Below are 27,692 nucleotides of genomic sequence, written 5' to 3'. Positions count from 1 at the left end.
TTAGTAGAAACAGGGTTTTACCATGTCGGCCAGGCTGGTCTTGAACTCCTGACCTCAAGTGATCCGCCCACTTTGGCTTCCCAAAGTGCTGGGATTACAGGCCTGAGCCACCGCACCCAGCCACAAATCTATTATTTTTTAAAGTCAAAAAGAAATTTTTTTTGAGATTTAGTCTCACAATGTTGCCCAGGCTCAGTGCAGTGATGCAATCTTGGCTCACTGCAACCTCTGCCTCCTGGGTTCAAGTGATTCTTCTGCCTTAGCATCTCGAGTAGCGGGGACTACAGGCGTGCACCACCATACCCAGCTAATTTTTTTGTATTTTTAGTAGAGATGGGGTTTCACCATGTTGGCCAGGCTGGTCTCAAACTGAGATTACAGGTGCCAATCACCCCGCCCGACCTAAAAAATTAAGATTTATCAAAACTCACATACACAAACACTTGCAGATAATACATGGCACCATTCCCAGTCAAGAGAAATATAAACAAACAAAAAGCTGCAGTATTAAATCATAACTGCATAAAATTTACAGAAGTACACATGGTAGTACTGTAATAATCTCATAGACACCTTCTGTTACTAGTTCAGTGTGCTCAAGTTTTGAAAGTATCAGCTTAAAACGCCATGTGCTGCTCATCATCTCTGCATGAGCAGTCTGTCTCTACAGTAAATTGCATATCATAGTAAAAAGTGGTCTCTTGTGGCTCTCCTATATTTTTCAACATATCTTGTGCACTACCATAAAGCTTGAATAACATAGGACCCCCTAGGAAGTGCCACTAGTGATGCTGGAAGTGCTCCCAAGAAGCAGAGAAAGTCATAATATTATAAGAAAAAGTTGCATTGCTTAATATGTGCCACAGATTGAGGTCTGCAGCTATACTCGACCACCATTTCAGACAGATGATTCATCTTGTAAACAGACGATGTAAACTTATGGAATCAATACATTCAGTAAGTCACTATAAATGTATTTTCTCTTCCTTATGATTGTCTTCATAACATTTTCTTTTTCTAGCTTTATTGTAAGAATATGGTATATAAATACATAACATACAAAATATGTGTTAATTGACTATTGGTAAGGCTTCAGGTCAATAGTAGACTATCAATAGTTAAGTTTTTGGAGAATCAAAAGTTATATGTGAATTTCAACTGTGTGGGAAGGTTGGCACCTCTAAGCCCTGCATTGTTGAAGGGGTGACTGTGCATACAAATGCAGGCATGTATATTTCCTAGCTTTGTCCACTAAAAGGTCTGTTAGTCATGACACCTCAGTAGCAATAAACTCATCTAGCCCCCAGACCTTGATATCTAAATGCCACTCCCCACTGCGAGAAATCATGGCCTAGTGGAGAATGGCTGGTTTCAAGGCTGGGCAGGAAAAGTACAAGATGAGCCTGAACCATCTTCTTGAGCCAGAAAGTAAGGAAATTCTCTAAGAATGACAGATGCATGTCAAATGGACACAGAAGCCAGGCTGAAGGTTCTGCCATACCCAAATCTGGGACACTCTAAGTATCAAAGTAAATAATGCCAATAATAAATAACAAAGTAAGAAAGCATGAATCCATATTTATACTTATAAATAAATAAATCACAGGATAAAGCTCCTCTATACAGTAAAATACCAAGTGAGGTTTTAAAAATTTTGCAAAACAACTGAATCAGGCAAAACTAGTAGGTAAATTTTGACACAGAACAGAATATTTACAGTCTCAAAATATCACCTGAAAATATGTTATTTATTATAAAAGGAAAAACAGTACAGAAACCTGGCAGACATTACTTACCCAAGTGATCAGGGTTACCCTCACTAATAACGGGACAAACTGACATCACAGGACCCACCAAGGACCTGACATCACAGCTAGCATGATCCTGCCAAAATGCATAACCTAATCCAATCATAGGAACCATAAGACATCCCAAATAGACAAACATTCTACAAAATAATGAGCCAGAATGTTTAAAAAATATCAATGTCATAGGAAGATAAAGAAAGGCTGAGGAACTGTTCCAAATTAAATGAAACTAAACAATCATAAAAACAAAATGCAACACGTGATCCTGGGTTGGCTCCTGGACTGGGAGCAGAAAGAACTGCTACAAGAGGACATTACTGGGACAAATGGCAAACGTTGGGGCGATGCAGATTGGATAATGGCACTGTACTGATGCTAAATTTCCTGATTGTGATCATTGTTCTGTGATTATGTTAAATGAATGTCCTTGTTCTTAAAGAAAAAAAATACTGAAGTATTTAGGAATAAAGAGGCATGAGCTAGATAACTCCAGTGCTTTAGAAGGAAGAAGAGAAAAATAGCAAGATAAAGCAAATGTGGCTAAACATGAAAAACTAGTGAATAGGGGTGAAGGGCTGATATGGTTTGGATATTTGTTCCCTACAAATCTCATGTGATCCCCAATGTTGCAGGTGGGCCCTAGTGGGAAACATCTGGGTCATGGGAGTGGATCCCTCATGAATGCCTTTGTGCCCTCCCCATGGTAATGAGTTACCAGGAGATCTAGCTCTCAAAAAGAGTCTGGGACCTCTCTGCTGTCTCTCTTGCTCCCTCTGTTACCATGTGACAAGCCTGCTCTCCTTTGCCTTCCGCCATGAGTGGAAGCATCCTGAGGTCCTAAAGCAGATGCTAGCACAGCCTGCAGAACAGTGAGCCAAACAAAACTCTCTTCTTTATAGATTACCCAGGCTCGGGTATTCCTTTAGAGCAACGCCAAACACACAAATACAAGGGTATACGGGAGTTCTTTGCAGTATTCTTGAAATTATTTCAAAATAAAATGATTTAAACAAAACAAAACAAAAGCAAAAAACAAAAACAAAAAAATTCTAGGTTCAGTCCTTTGTGGGGTGTATCAGATATCAGAATCTAGAGTGCATTTCCATTTCTGTGCTTCATAAAGAAGGAAATTGACCTGCTTTTCCAAATACATGGGAATCCCCCAACTCCTACCAAGAAGAAAGCAGTACCACTGAGGCCAGCACCAGACAATGGAAGAATATTAGACAAGAGCCAAGTGTCTCCCAAGGGCAAGAGCTATAGTAAGTGTTGGTAATATTGTACACATCATATGAGTATCCTACACTGCTGGACCAATCACCACAAACTCAGTGGTTTAAAACAACACAAAGTTATTATCTTACAGTTCTGGGGTCAGAAGTCTAATATAGATCTCACTGGGCTAAAATCAAGATGTCAGCAGGACAGAGCTCCTTTTTGGAGAGTCTGGGGGACAATCCAATTCCTTGCCCTTTCCAAGTTACTAGAGGCCTCCTACCTTCCTACGTTGGTAGCCCCTTCTTCCATCTTCAAAGCCAGCATCCTCGGGCCAACAAGGCCTTCTCATAGAGCCACCTCTCTGGTTCCCTCCTTCTGCTTCCCATCTCTACCTCAACAATCCTTGTGATGACACAGGACCCACCAGGATAATCCAGGATCATCTCCCTACCTCAAGGCCAGCTGAATAGGAGCTATTATTCCCTCTGCCATATAGCCCAACATAGTCACAGGTTCTGAGGATTTGGATGTAGACATTTTGGAGGATCCATTATTGCGCCTACCATATTTGTGGTAACAAAAACATGGTGGACATTCATGAATAGCCAAATAGAACAGAACACCAAAAGGTCCCTGTACTAGTCCATTTTCACACTGCTGATAAGGGCATACCCAAGACTGTGTAATTTATAAAGAAAAACAGGTTTAATGGACTCACAGTTCCACGTGACTAGGTAGGCCTCAAATCATGGAGGAAGGTGAAGGGTAACGTTTTACATGGCAGCAGGCAAGAGAGAAAATGAGAGCCAAGCAAAAGGGGAAACCCCTTATAAAATCATGAGATCTCATGAGACTTATTCACTACCACAACAGTACGCGGGGAAACCGCCCCGATTCAATTATCTCTCACTGGGTCCCTCCCATAGCACGTGGGAATTATGGGAGTACAATTCAAGATAAGAGGTAGGCAGAGACACAGCCAATCCATATCAACCCCCCTACCCCATCTAGATGAGGAAGGGTTAGTGGGGCATCCGGCACTTCACCAGCTGAAGCACAACTTGGTTGAAACTTGCTAAGAAGCATTTGACAAAATGGTGCAAAAACTTTTGCAATTTTACTTCTAGGAATTAATTCCAACCAAATAACCATGGTTATACAGAATATAAATCTACAAAAAGAATTTAGACTCCCTCCAAAAAGCCTGTGAATTAGTGTTAATCAAATACTGCATGGTATATCCATATAGTAATTATTATACTGCCATTAAAAATGATGTCATATAATATTTAGTCAGATATAATTATTTTTTCCAATTAAACTTAGAAAAATTGCAAAACCAATAACATAATGACATAGTACAAATAGTCAAACAGTAAAAAGGGGGGTATATACAAACTGTAAAAATCTCCCCCACAAAACCCCTTTCTCTTAAAAACACATCTCCATTCCTGAAATCTAAAGTCCCAGGATAAGTTTCTTGGACATTTTCTCAGGGATTCTCTTCACATACACAAGTATGGACAAATAAATATATTCCTCTTTTTAGAAAAGCAAAAATGGGATCACATAACCACACTCTGTAACATGCTTTTTTAAAGTTAATATTTTGCAAAGGTCTTTCTCACATGAAGGATCCGAATGCTATATTTATATATATATAATATATATATAAATGTTATATATATATAAATATATATAAATGTTATATATATAAATATATATTTTGCTATATTTATATATTATATATAAATGTTATATATAAAAATATATAATTTCAAATATATATAATTTTAAAATATATATAATTTTAAATATATATATTTTAAATATATATAATTTAAAAAATATCTATAAATGCCATATATATATATATTTAAGCACACCTCTGCTGGCAGGATAAATGCTAAAGTGTTATGGAAAGTGGGGGAAAGAAAACAGTCTGATCGCAGTTTTGCTGAAATATTTGTATCCATATTATATTCCATGTAGGCATAATACACTGAAAGGTTATAGAACAAAACTGGCACTAGTTTTCCCTAAGTGTAGGGTTTTCTCTGTTTTCTACAGTGAACATGCTTTACTTTTGAATTCAGGTTTTCTAATGTTATTATTATTATTAGACAGAATGTCACTGTGTCACCCAGGCTGGAGTGCAGTGGTGTGATCTTGGCTCACTGCAACCTCCATTTCTTGGGTTCAAGCGATTCTTGTGCCTCAGCCTTCCAAGTAGCTGGGATCACAGGCGTGCACCACCATGCCCAGCTAATTTTTGTATTTTTAGTAGAGATGGAGTTTCACCATGTTGCCTAGGCTGGTCTCAAACTCAGGGTATCTGCCCACTTTGGCCACCCAAAGTTCGGGATTACAGGCGTGAGCCACTGCACCTGGGCTCTAATGTTATCTTAATGTTGCCTATCTAATATGGTCTTCAACTCTGTTCAAGGGACTGAGAAGAAATATGCCAAACTGTTCATACGAGCTGCCTCCAAGTAATCAATTCCAGGCAATTTTAATTTCAAGCTCTTTATTCATTTTCTGCACTTCTCCAAATTGTATACAAAGACCATACTGTCAAGTGTAAAAAGAAAAAAATCCACAACTAAATGAAAAAATTTGTGGGGAGACAAGCCATAACACAGGCCACCATCATCTCCCCCGCCTTCTCTAACATCTCCCTCGATGTTTGGGGGTCTGGGGGAGAGTGGGTCTAGGCCCTCGGCAGACATGCCGTGCCACGCTGGAGAAGAATCTCCTTTATCTCACCCCGTCCGTTCCATGCCTCTTAGTAATTTGGGATAAATCATTTCTGCCCCACACTGGGCTCTGAAGTCTGCTGGCATAGATAGGCTTGGAGGCGGTTTAATCTCCTCTGGAAAGGTCCTCTGAGGTTTCTCTCATTTGTTGCTCCTTTTAAAACCTGATTTCAATTAGAAACAGCTAAATGCCTGACTTCAAGGGAATGGTTAGGTAAATTATAATTTAGCCCCAAGATGGAATATGATTATGCAACTATTATAAGTTGTACCCATAAGTATTTACGTGGGAAAATGCAGATGAGAATGTGAAATGCAAAACAATGTATATGATAGAAAGCAGGTCAAAGAATACAGAGAAGAGAATGACAGAAACTACACCAAGATGCCAACAGATGGAAACAACCCAAACATCCATCAACTCATGAATGGATAAACGAAATGCGGTATCACCACACAACAGAACACTATTGTCATAAGAAGGAATGTCCTGGTAGATGCTACAACATTATGCTAAGTAAAAGGCGGCAGACACAAAGCCACATATTCTATGATTCATTGATATGAAATGCCCAAAACAGGCATATCTAGAGAGACAGAAAGCAGATTAGTAGCAGTTTTCAGGGAGTGAAGACAGGGAGGAATGGGATGTGATGACTTCATGGGTACAGAGAGTGTTTCAGGGGTGATAAAAATGTTCTGAAATTATATAGCAGTGATGGTTGCCCAACCCTGTGAATATCCTAAAAACCACTGATTTGCACACTTTAAAAGGGTGAATTTGATAGCATATGAATTGTATCTCGAAAACCAAACGATGGTAATAAAGGCTGGCTTTAGAAGGCAGGATGTCTGGGTCCTACTTTCTGCATGTGTTTGTGTGTGTATTATGTATTGAACTTACTACTTTAGTAGCTGGAAAAATAAAACTAAAAACAAAGGGTTTGGCTCAAACCCTTTGAGGTTTTTGGGCCAAAAGCTCTAGTGCACAGCACCACCCAGTTCCCTGGACATCCCAAACTTTGAAAGCTCTGGCCTCCTCCCATCTGCCTTAACCTACAGCTCCTTGACTTTGGAATGAATACCCTCACTCACTCCTAGTGCCACGTGCATCCCTAGGTGCATCTAGCCAGCAGGGAGCTCTTGGAAAAGTTGTTGGAGCATGTCTCCTCCCCTACGCCTTCCCCCTGCCTCCCCACCTCTCCTCTCTGTCAGCCCCTCAGTCCCCCTCAGCCCGCCAGCCCGTCCCTGACCCCCATGCCTCTGTGTCTGTGCTCCTGCTAATTCTTCCTGGAAGAGCTCTTCCTTCATTTCTCTGCCTGGCATAATCTTCCACATTCAACACCCTGACCAGACAGCACTCTTCACAAGGGCAAAAATCATGTGTTTTCTGGCTCATGCTTGCATGTCAGGCACATAGAGAGGCTCAGCAAGAACCTGCTAACCAAGCGAAGCCAGCTCAAGATCCGCTTCCTCTCTGCAGCCACAACCAGCCCCCCCTCACCTGGACTGACTGCTTCCACCTGAGGTCCCCGCACAGGAAGGACCGTGCAGGGGCCACAGGGACTCGGAAGCAGCCTGCCTGGCTCCACCACGCCCTGGCTGTGTCATCTTGGGTAAATCATTTAACCTCTCTGAGCCTCACATCGGTAAACAAGGGATAAGCACCCTTACCATAAGGTTGCTGTGAGGGTAAAAGGACTGATATATACAAAGTGCCCAGAATACTGCCTGTACATCGTAGATGTTATTGTTATCCAATTATCAGGTAGTACTCCTATTAAAAGCATGGTGCTTCTTACGGGTCTAACTTTATTACAGTTTGCTATTTCCTCCTCTCTCTTCCTCGCTAGACTGTCAGTAATTTGAAAGCAGGACCCCGTACGTTGTCCATGGACCAACTGTGCTGTGTCCTCCACTAAAACTCATGCCGTATTAAGAGATCGGATCCTTAAAAGGTGATTAGGCCACAAGGACTCCACCTTTCCACCTTTCTTTCTTTCTCTCTCTCTCTGTCACTCACTTTCTCTCTCACACACTTTCTCTCTCTCTCTCTCCCCCAGCCTTCAGAACTGTGAGCTAATAAATTTATATGCATTTTAAACTGCCCAATCTCAGGCACTCTGTTATAGCTGCTAAGATGACAGGAGTACTATCAAAAAAAGCTAGGAGCCTGTGAGAAACGCAAACTCTCAGGCTCCATCCCAAATCCACTGAGGCAGAATGTACTTTTCCAAAAATGGCCACAGCAATATTCCGAGTTTCATGTGCCCCCGAGGGCCCTGTCACTCCGTCATAAAGAGTAGGTCAAATTGTGTTCCCCCCAAAATATGTCCCAGTTCTAAGCCCCAGTACCTGTGAATGTGGCCTAATTTGGAAATGGGGTCTTTGCAGGTGTTTTTAAGTTAAGGATCTCAAAGAGAGATCATCTTGGATTTAGGGAGGAGTCTAAATTCAATGACTTCTGTCCGTATAAGAGAATGGAGAGGGAGATTTGAGCCGCAAAGAGACATGCAGGGAAGCCCACACGAAGATGGGGCAGAGACTGGAGTGACACTGCCACGAGCCAAAGACCACCAGGAACCAGCAAAAACTGGAAGAGCGGTTGGAGGGATGAGTGCGATCCTGCTACCACCTTGATTTTGGACTTCTGGCCCCCATAACTGAATACACTCCTGTTGTTTTAAGCCACCCAGTGTGTGGTCATTTGGTATAGCAGCTCTAGGACACTCACATAGGAAGAAGGGCCTAGTCCCCCCTCCCCCTTGAACCTGCATGGATTTGTGACAGCTTTAAGCAAGACAGCCCAGCTGAGGGATACTCTATGCCTTCTGAAACTGGGCCACCAAACGAATACAGCCTCTACCCACCTCTCTCCCAGCACCCATCCCCTGGAAAGCCCCCCTAAGCCACCATGCTTAGAGGCAGCCCAAACTAGCACTGTGGAAAGATGACAGGGAGAGGCCCATGCAGGAAGCACTGGGGCCTCCAGCCCATAGCCAACATCAACTTCCAGGCACAGGAGGAAACAGGCTTCCAGATGATTCCAGCACCCACATATTGGGTGTTCCAGCTGTGGCTGCAGACATCACAGAGCAGAGACATGCCACCCCTGCTGTGCCTTGTCACTTCCTCACCCACAGTACCTGGGAGCATAACTCGTGGTTACTGTACATCCCTAAGTCTGCGGTGGTCATGCAGCCACAAGAACCACATTTGCTGAATCATAATTGGCACTGGAAAAGGTCCCTTGGGAATCTGTATGCATGGTCAAGTGCCCAAAGCACTGCCCCATATAGTTATCTACCTCTCCCAAAGCCCTTCACATGTGTTCTACCCCACAGCAGAGGCTGAAGAAATGCTCACTGGTAATCATTTCCCTTATGAAAGAGGGGACCGTGCTGACCTCAGATTCAGGAAACCACATGTCCCCACGAGCAGGCATTTAATTGGGCATGACCACATGTAAAGTCAGAAGGGCAACCAATGACATTCCCAGAACCAGTCAGCTCTTCAAGCCCCTACCCCATTCCAGGACCTTTGCTCAGCCACTTGGGAATGAGATGACAAGGAAAGCCCACAGCCATCCCCAGCTAGCAGCCTCTCTCTAGTGGACAGAACGGTTCACAGGGACCCTGAGCACACGAACAAATAATCTCAGCTTTTCCTGTGGCCAAGCTGCAAGTGAGCTCTGCTCTAATGGGCCTGCCCAGAGAAATGAAGTCTTTTTGGCAGCAATCACCACCCTAGCAAGGGCCGCTGTAAAGACCAGGCCGGAGGACTAAGCATCTTGAACTTCTGCAATTGATTAAACACTCATTCAGAGAGGCCATTTCAAAAATCCAACTAAGAGAATATTGTAAGGAAGGATTGAGAAGGTGGCACAGCCGGAAGTAGGTGGGGGGCAGAGGCTACAGCAATCACTCAGCCTGTGGCAGGTTCTTGGGAAATAAATCACCTTCCGGCTCCTTGGGAAAGACGTTCATCATCAGTGTCAATTCATCAGCTATCTGAGCATCGCAGATGTAACTGCAGATCAGTCTTGCCACAAGCAAATTGCTTAGACAATTATAGCTACCTTTTTCTTTTTTTTTCCTTTGGTTATCACGTGCCAGGCACTGGGCTAGGGGCTTTATGTGCAATAGCTCATGTTGTCTTGACAATATAGTACGTAGGATATAGGTGGTACTATTAGTAGTAGTATTATCAGAATCTGGAATCTGCAGCAGCCTGGGAAGCACGGCTCCTTTACAGTCTCTACGAAGGGAAGCAAGAGCTAACTCTGAGGCTTAGGAGTTGTGGACCCCCGCCCAGGAGGGAGAGGTGGCCACTGCACCTCAGGGATAGGCAGTCCGAAGGGCATGGCTCATTAGAAAAAACCCACTCCAGCAAAAGGTGCTGGTCAGGAGGCAAAGCCCAGTTATCTGAGCTGGACCTCAGCAAGGACAAGGAAATTGTCATCCCAGCTTCTGCTGAAAAAGCCTGGGGATTTTCGAGGCCCCAAAACCACCAGGCACTGGAGAGGCTGCTGCTCTGCCATGAGTCCTCGAAAGCAGGGGCTGTGTGGGGCCAGCGCTGGAGTGCCAGAGAGGGACAGGCAGATCAGCCTCGAGTTTATTCCACCCCAGAGGGACAATGCAAGACTGTCCCCTAGCCTGGGAGGCAGGCCCCACTGTGCAACTGCCCTGACCTACTGTTAGAGGACAGAGCCAAGCCTGCAACCTTGGCCAGCCCCTTCCGGGAAAGTGGCCTTGGGCAAATCACTTCCACCTTCTGAGCCTCAAGCAAGACTCATGCGATTACCTTACAGGGTTATACTGAAAATCAGAAATAATGTTTAAAGCGAATTAAAAAAAAATACTTTTATCTGCATCAAGTGCTTGCTAGAGATTCTCTGGCTACATCTTCACCACGTTCCAAGAGGTATTATTACCCCAGCTTTATAAATGAGGAAACCGAGTCTCAGGGTGATAAAGTGACAAGACAGGTTTTACATACCATGCAACACCACCGGGGAATGTCATCACCACCCCTAGCACACAGTGTCAGAAGTAGCTGCTATTGTCATTATTACTAGTTTTCCCCAAAAAAAACTACTTTTTGCTGAGATACAGCTTTAGTCATACATTCTTAATTAAATAATTTTAAAAAGTTAAGCTATGCCCATGCTCTCATGTGGGAATGACAGACATTGAATCATCTGGGCCACAGGTCCCTCTTTTCTGCCCCATGGCAGACACAGCACTAAGTGACTCTCAGCATTAGCTAACTATCCCTTCTTGCAGAGCCCGGCTGCAACCGCATAGGTGCAAACATGTGTACAGGTATACTAAAGAAATGGCATGGGCATGCAAGAGATCGATGACTTGTTGCCCTTGGGAATGGGAAAAGCACTGGATTTGGGGTCAGAGAAACATGGGCAAAACCCTCCCAAGGTAAAATAGAAAGTCCTTTGCCAGTCCGAGGCACTATGACTTTGTGCTCAGCTATCCCTGTTGGCATCAGCACAGAGGTGAGGCACGTGGCCCTGGGGAGCCCTGCCTTTGAATCGCAGCTTCTCTGCCAACTAAAAATATGTTTTGGGGCAAGCTGCTTAATCTCATTGAGTCTCGGGTTCTTTATCAGTGAAATGGGCATGATGAAACTCAGGAGATCCTCCTGGGGCTGCCAAGAGGACGGAGCAAGATGACTCCGAGGAATCGCCTGGACAGGGCTGGGCCCGCAGCGAATCATCCATAAATAGTTGCTTTTGTGGCATTGTTATTACAGAGACATCAGAAATATCACTGTGTGTGTGTGGGGGGGTGTGCGCATGAACACACACACCACACACACAGGAAAACCCCAAGTAAAGACCATTCGCTCCTCCCTCATTTTCACAAAGCAGTAAATTCAAGCTGCCTACAGGGGAAGGCCCTGCCCTGCGTCCCTCCCCCAGTCTGCCTGAGAACCACTTCACAAAGAGATGACCTGTCTAAGTTCTGTAAGAGCCTCTGGGGTTCACCAGAGAAGGTGTGAGGAGAGGGAAGAGATGAGAATGGGACTTCTGTGACTAAGTGCTAGACCTACTTGGGTTTGAATCCCAGCTCTTTTTCCTATTAACTGTGTGACCTTGGGCAAGTTACTTAACTTCTCTGGGCTTCGGCTGCCCATCTCCAAAATAGGGATAATACCAGAGCCTCCTTGCAGGGATGCTGGGAGGATTAAATGACTCACTACAGGCACAGCACTCACTAAGCACCATGGCGGGACAGTGGGCGGACTCCCAAAATGCTAGCAATTGCTGTTGTTATTCCTGCAATGTTAGAAATAACTAGAAGACTGCTCTGCCCGAATGACTTATTTCTGTCATTACTATTTCCTCAGCAACATAGGAAAGGTAAAGAATAAAAATTAAAATTAAAAAATGTATCATTACTGTTTCCTGTTATCACCACTACCTGCATGCTGCTGTATCTTCTGCCATTTTCACCATGCTTTTACTTAAACACATCCTGAATGGCCAGAAGAATCCTCCAGGTTCCAAATCTAAAAGCAGAGTGTGCAGAAACATCGGGGCAGGTGTCGCCAACATGCTGACGGCAGAGAACCGGGCAGAAGTGGGGAGAGCTGGCTGCCTGGCTGCCAAGGGGTGTCAGCCTGAGTTTCCATCATGCAAATTCAGGGCTATGGGGCTAACAAGGGAGGTTCCAGAGCCAGATCCCCATCCCGGCTCCATCACCTCCTTGTTGTGTGACCTTGGGCAAGTGTTGCCCTCTCTGAGCTTCAGTTTACTCATCTTTCAGTGAAGGACGGTATGGCGCCTACCACGGAGACTGTTTAGGGATTCATTATGGTGGAACATAAAAAGTGCTCAGCAGGGTGCCCAGCCTAGAATAATCACTCAGTGGATACTGGCTGCCACCATTTCTCTCACCAGCACAACACCTGGAGCACCAGGATTCTTTGCTGCCTTCTGTCTCCCACTCCCACCCTCCCCATTCAACGTAATTTGCATGCAGAGTGACGCAGACACAAATCTAGGTGCTGGTGCTCGCTCTGTCCATGGGTTGCCAGCATCTGGTGCCCACCAAAGTGCCTGCAGTGCTCCAACAATAGGAAAGACTCACTGGGCCCTGGGGCACCCAGGGAGGGACAGGGCCACCCCGTCTGCCACCATCAAACAGCCCTCTCCAAACTCCGCTGCTCAAGGAAAATGAAAACACAAACATGCTCAGGAGACATTTTGTAGTTTCTCCTTCCTGCATTTTCTTCTCTGACAGCAGAAGTGACAACGTTATAGATTTGGAATTACAATAGGAAAAAATGATAACACCAGGCCCGCAAAAAGACACGTTTGCTACATTTCTGTGCTTCTACTTTTGAGGAGGCCCATCTCAATACTCTAAAATGGCAACAACTTAGTCAAAGTCTTATAAATTAGAGATGTCAGGTTTTGAAGAAGAAGGGAAGCAACTATCTAAGAACTTGATGGTTGAATCATAAAAGGAACAGAACAAACGAGAAGGATCCCAAGTCACTGTGTACAGCAGGTCAGACCAAGTCACTGTGTACGAGATCACAAGGTCAGGGTCGAGACCACGGTGAAACCCCGTCTCTACTAAAAATACCAAAAATTAAAGAGATCTTGGAAGGACATGAACCCAGGCCTTGCAATGACAGCTGCACTGTGGGCGACAGACGAGACTCCGTCTCAAAAAACAAACAAACAAACAAACAAAAAAAAAAAAAAAAAAAAAGAGATCTGGAAGGACATGCCACCTGCTGACAGCTGTAAATTGTTTCTCTTTTATACAACTGGCAAGTATTATTTTTGCAATTGGAAAACACAGTAAAGATTTTTAAAAAATATGTATTCCGCTCTGCTAAGGGTGACTGCCAGAATCCGCCACTGTAAACTTACTATTTTCCCTGTATAATTATGAAGTACAGTGATAGAGATATTTTGCAACCACACACAGAAAATCCCTTTCTGCTTAAACTCATGCCCATCTTTTTTTTTTTTTTTTTTATTTTTTTTTTTTTTTTTGAGACGCAGTCTGGCTTTGTTGCCCAGGCTGGAGTGCAGTGGCACCATCTCGGCTCACTGCAACCTCTGCCTCCCGGGTTCAAGCGATCCTCCTGCCTCAACCTCCCGAGTAGCTGGGATTACAGGCACCTGCCACCATGCCTGGCTAATTTTTGTATTTTTAGTAGAGACAGGGGTTCACCATGTTGGCCAGGCTGGTTTCAAACTCCTGACCTCAAGTGATCCACCTGCCTCAGCCTCCCAAACTGTTGGGATTACAGGCGTGAGCCCCCACGCCTGGCCAACTCATGCCTACTTTTTAGCATCTACTTGTGACTCTTGCCCACAGAAATGATTACCAAAACGTAACGTTCTAAGGGTGATTTTCTATTCCCATGTTCCTTTTACGTTTATTAATGGGAAAGGAAAATTTCCATTCTTCCTTAAGGAAGAATTGTCTCTTCTCCCTCATTTATCTATTTATTCAGTTAATTACGTAATGACATTAGCATGGCCTCATGGATGCTTATTTTATTCTCCTTTGCCTATAGGGAGTGCTTTCAGGTTGGCTTCTGTGTGCATTTGATATGCTTATTTGTTTGTTTACTTTATAGCATGTCTTTACTTTCTGGCACCAGAAATCCCAGGTTCACCTTGTCTGTTTTCCCTGCCCTAAACCTGGAATCCACCACTCCTACAAAGAGCCTGGTTCCTTTTATTTGAAGAACAGTATTTAGAAACCAAGATCCAGGTGCTAGGTGTACCCATTTTTATTAGGGTATCCCAGTCTACAGTTCCTTCTCAATGGATAGAGGAACGATAAATTCGTATAGTGACTCATGCATGCACACATATCTGTATCTGCATCTATTTCTGTATCTGTTCATCTCCGTGTATATACACAACACAGTATTTTTTCCTTTTGGTAAATGAGTCCACACTGATAGGGCTGATTCGAATCCCAGTGTCAAAGGGTTCATTCTATCTTTCCCCTTTCCTTACTTGTAACTTTTCCCAGAGTAAGAAATGACCTAAAACATAGTTACATACTTTCTCAATTCTAGGTGAAACAAAGTCATTTCAGAATTCCTAATCCATATACTTTTTTTTTTTTTTTTTTTTTTTTTTTTTTTTGAGACAGAGTCTTGCTCTGTCACCCAGGCTGGAGTGCAGTGATGCGATCTCAGCTCACTGCAACCTCCACCTCCCACGTTCAAGCGATTCTCCTGCCTCAGCCTCCGAGTAGCTGACACTACAGATGTGTGCCACCACACCCAGCTAATTTTTTTGTATTTTTAGTAGAGACAGGGTCTCCTCATGTGGACCAGGCTGGTCTTAAACTCCCAACCTCAAGTGATTCACCCACCTCAGCCTCCCAAAGTGCTGGGATTACAGACGTAAGCCACCACACCTGGCCCCTAACCCATATACTTTTGAGGGGGGAAAAAATTCCCAACTTAAGTACAGTGTTTGTATATGACTCTTCTTGGTTTCTGTCTTATAAGATCAGTTGAACCAATGTTTCCCAGCTACTTAGGTCAGTTCCTTTCTTCTCTATCCCCTTGCAGTGTGGTTATGGAAATCATTTGTAACAGTTCTGCTGTCTTCATTCATCTCAGTCTGCATTCTACCTTCCTCCCCCTGCCCCACATGTGCGCCCTCCCATACACATCCTGGTTGAGTTTTACAAATTTATATACAGTCACACTGTGATATACAGCTCAATGAATTTGACAAATGCAGAGTTATGCGTCCACCACTGCAATCCCAACACAAAAGTTTCCTGGATCTTTTGCCCATTTGGAGATTTTTGTTTTAGAGTTTTTTACACATTCTCAATACAGACAGTCTCTGACTTACGACGGGTCAACTTACGATTTTTCAATGTCATGCATTCAATAGAAACCATACTTCAAGTACCCATACGACCATTCTGTTTTTCACTTTTAATATAGTATTCAATAAATTATATGGGACATTCAATACTTCATTATGAAATAGGCTTTGTGTTAGATGATTTTTCCCAACTCTAGACTAATGTAAGTGTTCTGATTTAAGGCAGGCTAGGCTCAGAGGTGTTGTCTGATAGATTAGGTATACTAAATGCATTTTTGATTTACAATATTTTCAACTTACTATAGGTTTATTGAGACATAACACCATCACAAGTTGAGGAGCATCTTTTCAAGTTCTTTGTTAGAAATGTGATTGGAAAATATTTTTTCTTTTTTTTTTTTCTTTTTGAGACAGCGTCGTGCTCTGTTGCCCCAGCTGGAATGCAGTGGCATGATCATAGCTCACTGGAGCCTTGACCTCCTGGGCTCAAGGTATCCTCTCACCTCACCCTTCCTAGTACCTGGGACTACAGGCATGCACCACCATATGTGGCTAATTGTTTTGTATTTTTTGTACAGAAAGAGTTTTGTCATGTTGCCCAGGCTAGTCTTGAACTCCTGGGCTCAAGCAATCTGCCTCCAAAAGTGCTGGGATTACAGGCATGAGCCACGATGCCTGGCTGGAAAATATTTTCATTCTGTGGCTTGTCTTTGTATTCTCTTCAAAGTATCTTTTCAGGCATGATGGTGCATGCCTATAGTCCCGGCTACTTGAGAGGCTGAAGTGGATCACCTGAGCTTTGGAAGTAGAGGCTGCAGTGAGCCAAGATCTAACCAGGGCACTCCAGCCTGGGCAACGGGAGTGAGACCCTGTCTCAAAAAAAAAAAAAAAAAAAAAATATATTTTGCAGAGCAAGAATTTTTCATTTTAATAAAGTCTATTTTGTCAATCTTTTCTTTTATTGGCCATGTTTTGTCTAACCGAAGGTCACATCGATTTTATATTATATATTCCTCTAACACTATTATAATCTTGCATCTCACATTTTAGTCTACGATTTATGTTGAGTTTTCAAATGAAGTGTGAGATTGAGGTTCATTTGTCTGCACATAGACAGCCAATTGTTCTAGCACCACCTGCTGAAAGGACTACCCTTTCTCCAGTGAATTGCCTTTGCACTTTTGCCAAAAATCACTTGGGTATATTTGTGTGGGCTTATTTCTGGACTCTATTCTGTTCCACTGATCTATGTACCCAGTCTTTCATTAACACTGCCCTATCTTCTTTTTTTTTTTTTTGAGACGGAGTCTCGCTCTGTCACCCAGGCTGGAGTGCAGTGGCCGGATCTCAGCTCACTGCAAGCTCCGCCTCCCGGGTTTACACCATTCTCCTGCCTCAGCCTCCGAGTAGCTGGGATTACAGGCGCCCGCCACCTCGCCCGGCTAGTTTTTTTTTGTATTTTTTAGTAGAGACGGGGTTTCACCGTGTTAGCCAGGATGGTCTCGATCTCCTGACCTTGTGATCCACCCGTCTCGGCCTCCCAAAGTGCTGGGATTACAGGCTTGAGCCACCGCGCCCGGCCTGCCCTATCTTCTTTACTGTAGCTTTACAGTAAGTCTGGAAGTCAGGTACAGAGTCCTCCAATTTGTTCTTATTTCAAATTGGCTCCTCTGGTTTCTCTGTATTTCCATAAAAAAAAATTAGAAACAGCTTGTAAATATCTTTAAAAAAATAAAATTAAATTAAAAAAAAAAAGCTTCCTGGGATTGGAATTGGAATTGTGTTGAATCTAGATCAAATTAGAAGATTTAACATCTTCATACTATTCAGTCTTCCAATCAATGAACACAGATCTCTCCATTTATTTAGTTTTTTTTTCTGTTCTGTAATTGTCAGCATGCAGAAACTACACATATTTTGTTAGCTATGTATACCAAGTATTTTCAGCACTATTATAAATGGTATTGTTTTTATTAGCTTTGGATTCCAGTTGTTCATTGCCAGAGGTAGAATTGATTTTTGTATGTTGACTTTCGTATATTTTGACTTTGCTAAACTCATTTATTAGTTCTGGGAGGTTTATTGCAGAGTCTTTGAAACTTTCTATGCAGATGGTCAGAGTTTTATTTCTTCTTTTTGGATCTGTATGCCTTTTATTTCTTTTTATTGACTTATTGCACTGATTACAACGTCTAGTATGATACTGAGTAGAACAGTTGAGAGAAAAATTTTGCCTTATTTCTATCTTAAAGGAAAGCATTAATTTTTCATCATGAAATATGTTAGCTGTGGGTTTTCTGTGGACACTCTTCATCAGATTTGATTCCTAATTTGTTCAGAGAGTATCATGAAGGGATGTTGAATTTTTTTAAAGTATTTTTCTGATCATATGGCTTTTCTCTTTAAATCTGTTAATTATACTGATTTTCAAATGTTGAAATAGCCTTGCATTAAAACTCTTGGTTGTGATAAATTATCCCTTATAGAGATTGCTGGATTTGATTTGCTAATGTTTTGTGGAGGATATTTCCATTTGTGTTCATGAAAGATAGTGGTCTGGGTTTCCTTTTCTTATAATGTATCTAGTCTTAGTATTATATAATGCTGGTTTCATAAAATGAGTTGGGAAGTCATTCATGAAAGTGTCTGGGCTTGAGTTTTTTTTGGGGGGGATGATTTTAACTATAAACTCCATTTTTTGGACATACAGTATATAGGATATCTATAGGTTATCTATTTTTCTTTCTGGAGCGTTAGTAGTTTGTGTCTTTCAAGAAATTGGTCCATTCATCCAAGCTGTGGAATTGAAAGGCAGAGAGTTGCTTGTAAGGTGCCCTTATTATGTGAGATTTCTTTTAACTGTCAGGAATTACATAAATATTAAGATATTATTTTTGTCACCTTCATTAGGACTGCCATAAAATCAGGCATAATCACAGAATGAAATACATTTAAAGGATCCTTATTAAACAAATATTATATAGTAACTGATGTAGTTCGGATGTTAGTCCCCTCCGAATCTCATGTTGAAATGTGACCCCCAATGTTGGAGGTGGGGCCTACTGGGAGATGTTTGGGTCACAGGGGTGGACCCTTAATGAAGGGCTTGGTGCACTCCTAGAGGTAATGAGTGAGCTCTCACTCTATTAGTTCATGTGAGAGCTGGTTGTTTAAAAAAGCCTGGGACCTCTCTTACTCCCTCGCTCACCTTGTGACACACCTGCTCCCGTTTCACCATCTGCCATGAGTAAAAGCTTCCTGAGGCCTCACCAGAAGCAGATGCCAGCACCATGCTCTTTGTACAGCCTGCAGAACTGTGAGCCAAGATAAACCTCTTTTCTCTATAAGTTACCCAGCCTCAGGTCTTCCTTTATAGCAATGCAAAACAAACACAGTAACCATACCCCTTCCTCCATGGACAAACAGGAAGCAGGTGTGGGAAGTCTGTCGGGCTTGCTCTCGCCTCCCAGCAGAAGCATCAGGACGGAATGAGCAGACAAAGCCAAACCGCCTCACCGCAACGGGGTTCTATGCTGGGGGCCCAGAGCTCTGGGCCCTTCTGTCAGCCAGTCCTTTCCTTCCTTCTGGCCCTCAGCGTCCCCATGTGTAAAATGGAGGGTTGGCAGCTGAGATCTGTGAGTGTAGACTGATTCCCGCCATCTGCCTTCCATCAGGGAAGAGCTGAAGATGGCACCTAACGTCCAGAGAGTACCTGTGACAAGCAAACCTCACTGTGGGCCAGGCTGCTACTCAGCTTCCTTTAGCCCAAAGGCAAGCATCTCTGAGAGACAACCACTCACAACCCAGACGACTGGGAAAACCACTCACTCTTCTTAAACAAATATGACTGCTCTGTTCTGTGTTCAGGCCAGGATGCAAAGGAAGTAGTGCTCAAGATAGGAGCTTTGGAGTCAGAGACACCTGGCTCAGGGCCTGCCTTCTCCACAGTCACTTCTTCAAGACGAGAATAATTTCCCAGATACCTACTATGTGCCAGGTGCTGTCTTGGGCAGGAGATATGAGGTGCAAACAACATTCATTCTTTACCTCATGTAGCCATGATCTGGGAGAAGAGACATTCATTAAACAAGTGCTCCCAATTTATAGATGGGTTAAGGGTTTCAGCCAGGCACGGTGGCTCACAACTGTAATCCCAGCACTTTGGGAGGCGACGGGGCTCACAACTGGCACTTTGGGAGGCCGAGGCGGGCGGATCACTTGAGGTCTCGAGTTTGAGACCAGCCTGGCCAACATGGTGAAATCCTGTTTCTACTAAAAATACAAAAAAAAAAAAAAAAAGATTAGTTGGGCGTGGTAGCAGGCACCTGTGATCCCAGCTACTCAGGAAGCTGAGGCAGGAGAATTGCTTGAACGTGGGAGGCGGAGGTTGCGGTGAACCAAGACCACACCACTGCACTCCAGCCTGGGCAACAGAGTGAGATTTCACGTAAATAAAGAGTTCCTACCTCCTAGAGCTGGGTAGAGAGAGATGACACATAGAGATCACCTGCTGCTTGATGCGCACTTAGCATAGGGGTGCTGTCCAGAGACTCAGTACAGAGAGGGTGGGTGGGGAGAACAGACCCTGGCAGAAGCCAGTACATGGAGGGAGCAGCCCCAGCTCTGTTGGCTTCACCAATGAAGTCGACATGGTCAGGCTCCCGGCAAAGCCCAGCACCCGTGGTAGACCTGTAGGGCAGCAGGTCATCCTCACAGTCACTGAAACACTGTTTCTGCACCAGACACTCGATGGGTCTGCATAGCAGTGACCCCAAGAATGGGACATTCATGGGAACAGAGATCCTGTTCCAAGGAGCCTCATCCAGGATGGCAGCTGGCCCCCATGAGCAGAAATGAAATGTGCTCCCACCCCTAGGGAAACTCAGGTGTGGAGGCCGTGGGGCAGGCAAGATCCGGGAACCACACTGGGCTTGGGAAGCTTGGTGTTTTCTAAGAAGACTCAAAGTCCTTTATTTCCTCTCCTTGCAGCCTTTTGATATTTGATTAAGTTAGGGTTCTAGGAAGGTGGCAGAGCAAAGCGTATGACCTTTGGAGGGCCTTAAAAGGCCAGGTACTAGATCCCTGTGTAATCCCTGGGAAGCTACTGCACCTCTCTGAGCCTCAGTTGTTCATGTATTAAATGATGTTATTAACGTCCGCCACAGGGCTACCGGGAGGATGAAATAAAAGTGTATTTAACGTGTTGAGTACAGTGCCTGATTCATAATAACTGGTTAATAAATGGCAACTGCTATCACTATGATTAACTTCAAATGCCAGTCAATCTCAGTTGTCCTTAAAGGAACAAAGGAGGTTTTGTGGTCCATTCTTTGGTGGGGTTTAAAGCTGGGGGGCAGGTGCAAAGGAATAAGAGAGATCGGGGGTGTTAGCCCCCACTGTGGGGGGTGGGAAGGTGCCAAGTTCCATGGGGCCTCCCCAGGGCAAATGCTGGGAACCTGCCTGACCCCCCAAGTGTTTCTCCACTTAGGGCAGTACCATCCTGACACCCCCCTAACCCCAGACTCAAACCAGGCCCTCAGGAGCTAAGTGGGCTGAGCAGCTGGAAGCAAAGCGAAAGGCACATTTTCTCTTAAGGGAAGCTCTGCACAGCAGCAAGGAGCCCTATTTACAAATAAAGCCTTTTCTTGGCTCCACTGCCCACGTAGCCAAGCCCCTTTCTTCCATTTCAATATGCCTAATTCCACTGAAAGTGCATTGGCAATAAACAGAATTAATCAGTCCTGGATGCCCAAGTGAGTGTAGGCAGGTGTTAGCATATCCAAGGGGCCTTGGAGGGGAAAGTACAATGAACGGCAGGAACATGAAATGCTTTACTGTGGAGGGGATTGAAGATAGAAAGTACTTTACTGAAGGCAGGCATTTTATGAGCAAATAAAGCCTTTGATTGCCTGCAACTGAGAAGCAAACGAAAGTGAGTGGAAACTTCTACGGAATATTTTTTCTCTGCCTTGTTTCCGAATGGAAATCGCTTTATTGTTGCTGTTTTTAAGATTATAAAGGAATACTTGCTCCATTCAGACGTCGCCTAAGGACATAAAGAAAAAAGTGGAAATCATCCCTTATCTTACCACCTGAGATAACCACTGTTGACACTGTGGTGTGTGTCCGGCATAGATGTTTTTCTATGCATATTTTTGCATTCATATAGAATACAGAGGAAATCCTGTTAGCTATGTGGTTTTGCAGCCCGTGTTTCCCACTTAGTAACAGCCCACAGACATCCTTCCACATTAATAACTGCAGATCTTGATCATCGTCTTTTCACAGCTGCACAGTCTTGGGTGAATTACATCTCCTGTGCGATCGGGCTATTTCCTCAGCAGCATCACCAGACATCTTCTCCCCACCTGGCTTTCCACGTTCAGCCACACGGGCCTTCGTCTGCACACTGGAACACTTATTTCCACTTCGGGGACTTGGCATTTGCTGTTCTTTCTGCCTGGAATTCTCACTTCCTCTTTCACATAATTAGTTTTGTTCTCTTTTAAATTTCAACCGAAATGCTTCCTCCTCCAGGAAGCCTTCCCAGGTATCCAAAGACCAGGGTTGGTCTTCCTAGGCATACACTCAATTGGTTCCATGTGCTTTGCCATCTTGGCATTATAAAAATTGTAACTAAACATACAGTTGTGTAATTTGTTTTTATTTTTCTTACTAGAATATAAGCTGAGGAGGTCAGAGACTGTGTCCGTCTTGCTCAGCTCAGAAGCTGCAAAGTACGGTGTTAGTTTATAGGAGTCACAAGTATATATACTCACAGACAAAATGGGAAGAGGAAAAGCAAGAGACAACCACAGACACTAGCCTATATGGAATGTCCACATCCTTCCACACAAAAGAGGGATATATCAGCTGGTTACTGGTTTTGGCATCTCTTTGTGAACATGAAAACTATAGGTGAAACAGACAGGAGTACATTCCTGGTGTCTGGGCACCCTCTTTGTGCTGGCTGCCAGGAAGCTCAGAGCCAAGTCTGCGTCCTGCCTGTAGCTGGGTCTGCAGCCCCACAGAGCAGGGTGTTCTGGAATATCACTCATCGAGGCTTCATCTCTTTCCCTGTCCCCCATTTTCCTTCTCCCCAATATCCTCTACTCATTCAAAATGTTTACTCTATGTAAAGAGAACTCTCTGCAACTTTTCAGGCCAGGAAAATGTACAGATCTAGGGAAGTCCTCAGAGCTCACCTCGCCCAAGTGTCCAAGCAGGGAGACTGAGGCCCAGGGAGGGGAAGGACATGCCCACCTTCACACAGCTGGTCAGTGGAGGCCCCGGGGCTCCTGTCCTTCCCTGCACAAGGCAACCCCAGGCTCTGTCAGGTCTTGGTTTAAATAACAGCTCTGATAACAGAAAGAATTTGATCTTGGGCAACTCAGTTTAAGTCTATAAGTCTTGGTTTCTTCAGCTGTAAACCGAGGACTGGGAGGCACTATACCATAGTAGTTAAGAACGTGGACTTGGGGTTTGCTGGCGTGAGTTAAAATCTCAGCTCTAGCGCTTAGCTGGGTGAGAGCTTAACTTACCTTGGACAAGTTGCTTAACATTGCTCCTAAATCTATTTTCTATAAATTGGCAAAAAGAACATTCTTTTTTAAAATATATCATTGCAAAAATTATGTGATAATGAATAAGAAGTATTCAGCGTAGTATGTGACATAGCAACTCCTCAATGAAAGGGTAATATGATAATAAAAGACGTCACCCACCAGTAATCAGAGAGAGAGGGCGAGATGCTCAGTGCTCTCAGGCCAAGACCTACCATGTCGTCTCTCTGGAAGGCTCCCTCTCTCCCTTTCTCTTAACGTGGTTTTAATCAGAGGGTACTCACCGCTCACAAGGTATGTAAACTGTTCATACATTTATGTCACCAAGGACACTATGGAACCACACAACATCCTCTCAAGGACGGACCAGAGGAAAACTGTTCTGAGGCCTCAGAAGGAAGAATAACTAGGGTTTTCAAACACAGCTGGTCTGTTTTCCTCTTACAGACACCACTGACCTGCTTCACTCTCTGTGTTGGCTGCCAGGAAGCTCAGAGCCAAGTCTGCGTCCTGCCTGTAGCTGGGCCTGAAGCCCCATGCAGCAGGCGTTCTGGGGAATCCCTCAACCGGCTTCATCTCTTTTCCTCTGCCCCCATTTTCCTTCTCCCCAGTCTCCTCTACTTCTTCAAAAGCTTTACTCTGTGTTTAGAAACTGCCTCTAATCTTTAAGTTTTTGGGGAAAATAAATGGCAGTTAAACTTCATAAAGACTAAAAGCAACATGGTATGCTGGATTAGACTGGATCCTGGAACAGAAAAAAGACATGAGTGGAGAAACTGTGAATAACGCCTGTAGTTTGTTTAACAATATTATACGGATGTTAGTTTCTCAGTCTTGACAAATATACCACGGCTATACATGATGTAAACATTAGAGGAAGCTGGGTGAAGGATAAACAGGAACTCTCGGCAACTTTTCACTACGTCTAAAATTATTCCAACATAAATTTATTAAACAAAAATCCATACAGAATATAATCAGATTATTTCCCCCTGGAGTCCCAACAAAGCATCACTCCTACCTGCTAAAAGCAAAGCAAGCACCTAGATCCAACACGTTTCACAATCAACTAGACCCGGCCGACACTGTGGAACATCTCCTACCTATCTGGCTGGCACAGGTCTAGAACCAGACTCCTCATTCCTGGATGGAAATCCTGGCTTTCCCTCTCACAGGCTGTGCAACTCTCCGAGTCTCACCTACTGAGCCTGTAAAATGGTGCTCACCAAAGGGTAAATGTTTGAGGGGATGGATACCCCATTTTCCACGATGTGATTATTACACACTCATGCCTGTATCTAAACATCTCTGTATCCCACAAATGTACACACCTACTATGTACCTGCAAAAATAAAAAATAAAATGGTGCTCACAACAGAACCTACTTTCACGGGAGTATCATGAGGTTAAACAAGTTAACAACGTAAGGCACTTGGAAGAGCACCTGGGAAAGAAGACACATGCTCCATGTAAATTACCATGTCTATAACAGTGATGATAATGATGTTTGTCTGAGTCAATCTGGGCTGCTATAACAAAGTACCATAGACCGGGTGGCTTACAAGCAACAGGAATTTACATCTCATAGTTTTGGAGGCTGGAGTCCAAGATCAAGACGCCAGCAGGTTTGGTGTCTGGTGAGGACCCACTTCCTGGTTCACAGACTGTGCCTTCTTGCTGTATCCTTACATGGCGGAAGGGGCGAAGCAGCTCTTGGAGCCTCTTTTATAAGGGCACTAATCCCATTCATGGGGCTCCGCCCTCATGATCTAATCACCTCCCAAAGGCCCCACCTCCTAATACTATCAGCTTGTGGGTAAGGATTTCAATGCATGAATTTTGGAGGAACACAATCTATGGCAATGTTTACTATAATAATTAATAAGAATTCCTCATTTGAGCTTGCAATAACCCTGAGAAAGGAATGTTACCTATTATTATTATATAGTAATGGGAAGCAAGGTTAAACAAGTTAATGATGTAAAGCACTTAGAAGAGTAACTGGGAAAGGGGAGACAAGGTAGATGTTAATGATTATGTCCACAATGATGATGATGATGATGATGTCTGTTGTCCCTTTGGGCTGCTATAATAAAGTACCATAGACTGGGTAGTTTATAAACAACAGGAATTTATGTCTCACAGTTTTGGAGGCTGGGAAGTTCCAGATCAAGATGCCGGCAGGTTCAGTGTCTGGTGAGGGCTTACTTAGTATTATACAGGAAAGGGAAGCCCAGACAGGTGGAGGGACTCTCCAGGGTCACACAGCAACGTAAGCAAAAGCAACAAAACTGGGACTTGAACCCAGTCTTCCCTACTGCAAACCCAGAGCTCTTCCCACAATGCCTGTTTCCTAAGAGAACCTGACGGACATATCGTCTCTGTACTCTAGCCTGTCTGCCATGACGTGACTTGGTGGCCACATATGACCTTTTCTTCTTGTCTATGTGGAAAATGAAAACTCCTGATACCAGGGCACGCAAGGAAGGCCCTTTGTTACAAAGACACAACCTCATCATGTGCTTCGTTCCCCTGGCTTTGCACACAGACTAGGCATCCATCTAGTCAGTCACCAACAGTCAGACACGCGTGGTCCTTCGGCCAGCCACTCCCATCCTTCCCCTTCACCCATCCCTCTCTCTCACACTCCCCATGGCCTGGCTCAAAGGCCACCTGTGCCATGGTCACCACTCCACATCGCTGCTGCTGTGGCATCCCTGGCATCAGGATTTAGCCCAAACACATGGTACTCTTTAATTTGGTGATTAGTGTCCTGGGTCCAGCGTTCTGAGCAGAGTCTTGTCTCTCTGAGCGAGTTCCCAGGCTGCCCTGCAGGGTGCTAAGTGAGGGCTTTGAAATTCAGAGGGCCTAAGTTCAAAGTCTGCTCTGTAACCCACCAGTTGTGTGGCCTTGGACAGGTCAGTTTAACCTCTGTATGTCTCAGTTTCCCCAACTGGAAAATGTGGGTAGTAATACCCTACCCCCTCAGGGTAGGGTGAGGAGTCAACTAGATGGCATGTGTAAAGTGGATCGCAGACACTGGGCACACAGTTAGCCCTCTTTAAAATGGGAGCTAGTAATATCATTTTGATAACTGCTGGTTGTCCGGATTGAATGCCAGGCCTGAAGCTGCCCAGGGCATCCCCAACCCAGCCCATCACTTTCTCTCCTCTTCCCTCTCCACATGTCCTAACAAACCCTGAAGTCAGGGCCATCACAGGCCATCAGCAGTGTTTGCAAAACAGCAGCACAACAAGTTTGGGCTGGCCTGCTGCCCACACCGCGTAGGCGGCCACCCTGCTGCTGCTGTGAGCTGTGAATTTAGAGGTAGAGCAGCCAAGGAGGGCTCCCCAGCTGGGACCAGTCCTCAAGGTGGGGTGCTGATTGCTCTGCTGGAGATCTATTTAAAATCAGCAGCAAACAGCTCCATGCACAGAGCTTTCCCTCCCTCGGGCCCTCCCCTCACCTTGAGCCCGCTGCCTTCTGCTTCAGAGCCTGGGTCCACGCCAGTGATGTAAATGCCAAGGCCGTACTCAGCTCCCCCACGGATCGTGAGGCCCAGGGACCGGCCGTCCCCCAGCACCAGGTTCACCTGTCAGAGGGAGAGGAGAACATTAGAGGGACTGGGGGACTCATACCTTCAGGCTGCAGAGCCCCCTCTCGTACTCTGAAGAGCACATCTTATCCGGCTGGCAAGGAGGCCCAGGCCAAGGCCTGGAAGATACCCTAGAACATTCCAGTTCCTGCCCCAGCTCTGCCTCTGACTTGATGGGTGACCTTGAGGAAGCCCCTCACCCCCTCTTGGTCACAGTTCCAAGTGCAGTGGGGGGAAGGTGCTGAGAGAGGTGGCCTCCGGGATCCCCTCAGGGCCAACACCCGAGACTACTTAGACATTTCTCTCATGTTCTTCACGCCACAGTGGCCATGTTCACCTGAGGCTTCAGTCAGGGGGTGACTGTTTGCGCCCTGGGGTCTCAATGAGGCTCCATCTTCCCTCCTTAGGATCAAGGTTCAGGCCAGGCTCAGGGCAGCCACCACCCTGCTTCCCCAGAGGTCTCCTGTCACCCCAGGGGTCTTCTGTCACCCCAGGGATCTCCTGCCACCTCAAGGGTCTCCTGTTACCTCAGGGGTCTCCTGCCTCCCCAGGAGTCTCCTGTCACCTCAAGGGTCTCCTGTCATCTCAGGGGTCTCCCACCTCCCCAGGGGTCTCCCATCACCTCAGGGGTCTCCTGTCACCCCAGGGGTCTCCTGTCACCTAGGGGGTCTATTTCTCCTGACATCTGCTGTCTCCCCGGGGATCTTCTGCTCAGCCATCCATCCTGAGGGACCATGATGGTCCCTGGCTCTACATACATAGGGTGTACCCACTAAATGCAGTCCCAGTGCTGGGGCTTGGAGATGAGACAGACACAGTCCTGCTCGTGAGGGGCCTGCAGTCTAGTGGTACAGTCGACAGGCCTTCACGGTACAATGTGAGCAGCATGTGACAAAGCTGCTCAAGGGT

General features: G+C 44.7%; 2 protein-coding genes across 9 annotated transcripts in view; one reads left to right on the top strand and one right to left on the bottom strand.

Annotated features, from left to right (window-relative positions):
• Positions 1 to 27,692, top strand: part of ATP6V1G1 (ATPase H+ transporting V1 subunit G1) — a 307,353-nt gene that overhangs the window by 151,078 nt on the left and 128,583 nt on the right. The gene's annotated exons all lie outside the window — the stretch shown is intronic.
• The window catches only part of WHRN (whirlin), a 103,506-nt gene that overhangs the window by 38,860 nt on the left and 36,954 nt on the right, over positions 1 to 27,692 (bottom strand). For all 4 annotated transcript variants that reach the window (XM_050760988.1, XM_050760989.1, XM_050760991.1 and 1 more), the window contains one exon: positions 26,655 to 26,780. In XM_050760988.1, coding sequence (XP_050616945.1) covers positions 26,655 to 26,780 — 126 coding nt within the window. The remainder of the gene's footprint in view (positions 1 to 26,654; positions 26,781 to 27,692) is intronic.

The sequence above is a fragment of the Macaca thibetana genome, chromosome 15 (assembly GCF_024542745.1).
Source record: "Macaca thibetana thibetana isolate TM-01 chromosome 15, ASM2454274v1, whole genome shotgun sequence".
In the NCBI taxonomy this organism is placed as follows: domain Eukaryota; kingdom Metazoa; phylum Chordata; class Mammalia; order Primates; family Cercopithecidae; genus Macaca; species Macaca thibetana.
Note: the sequence above shows the minus strand (reverse complement) of the source record. Positions and strands in the feature narration are given on the sequence as shown.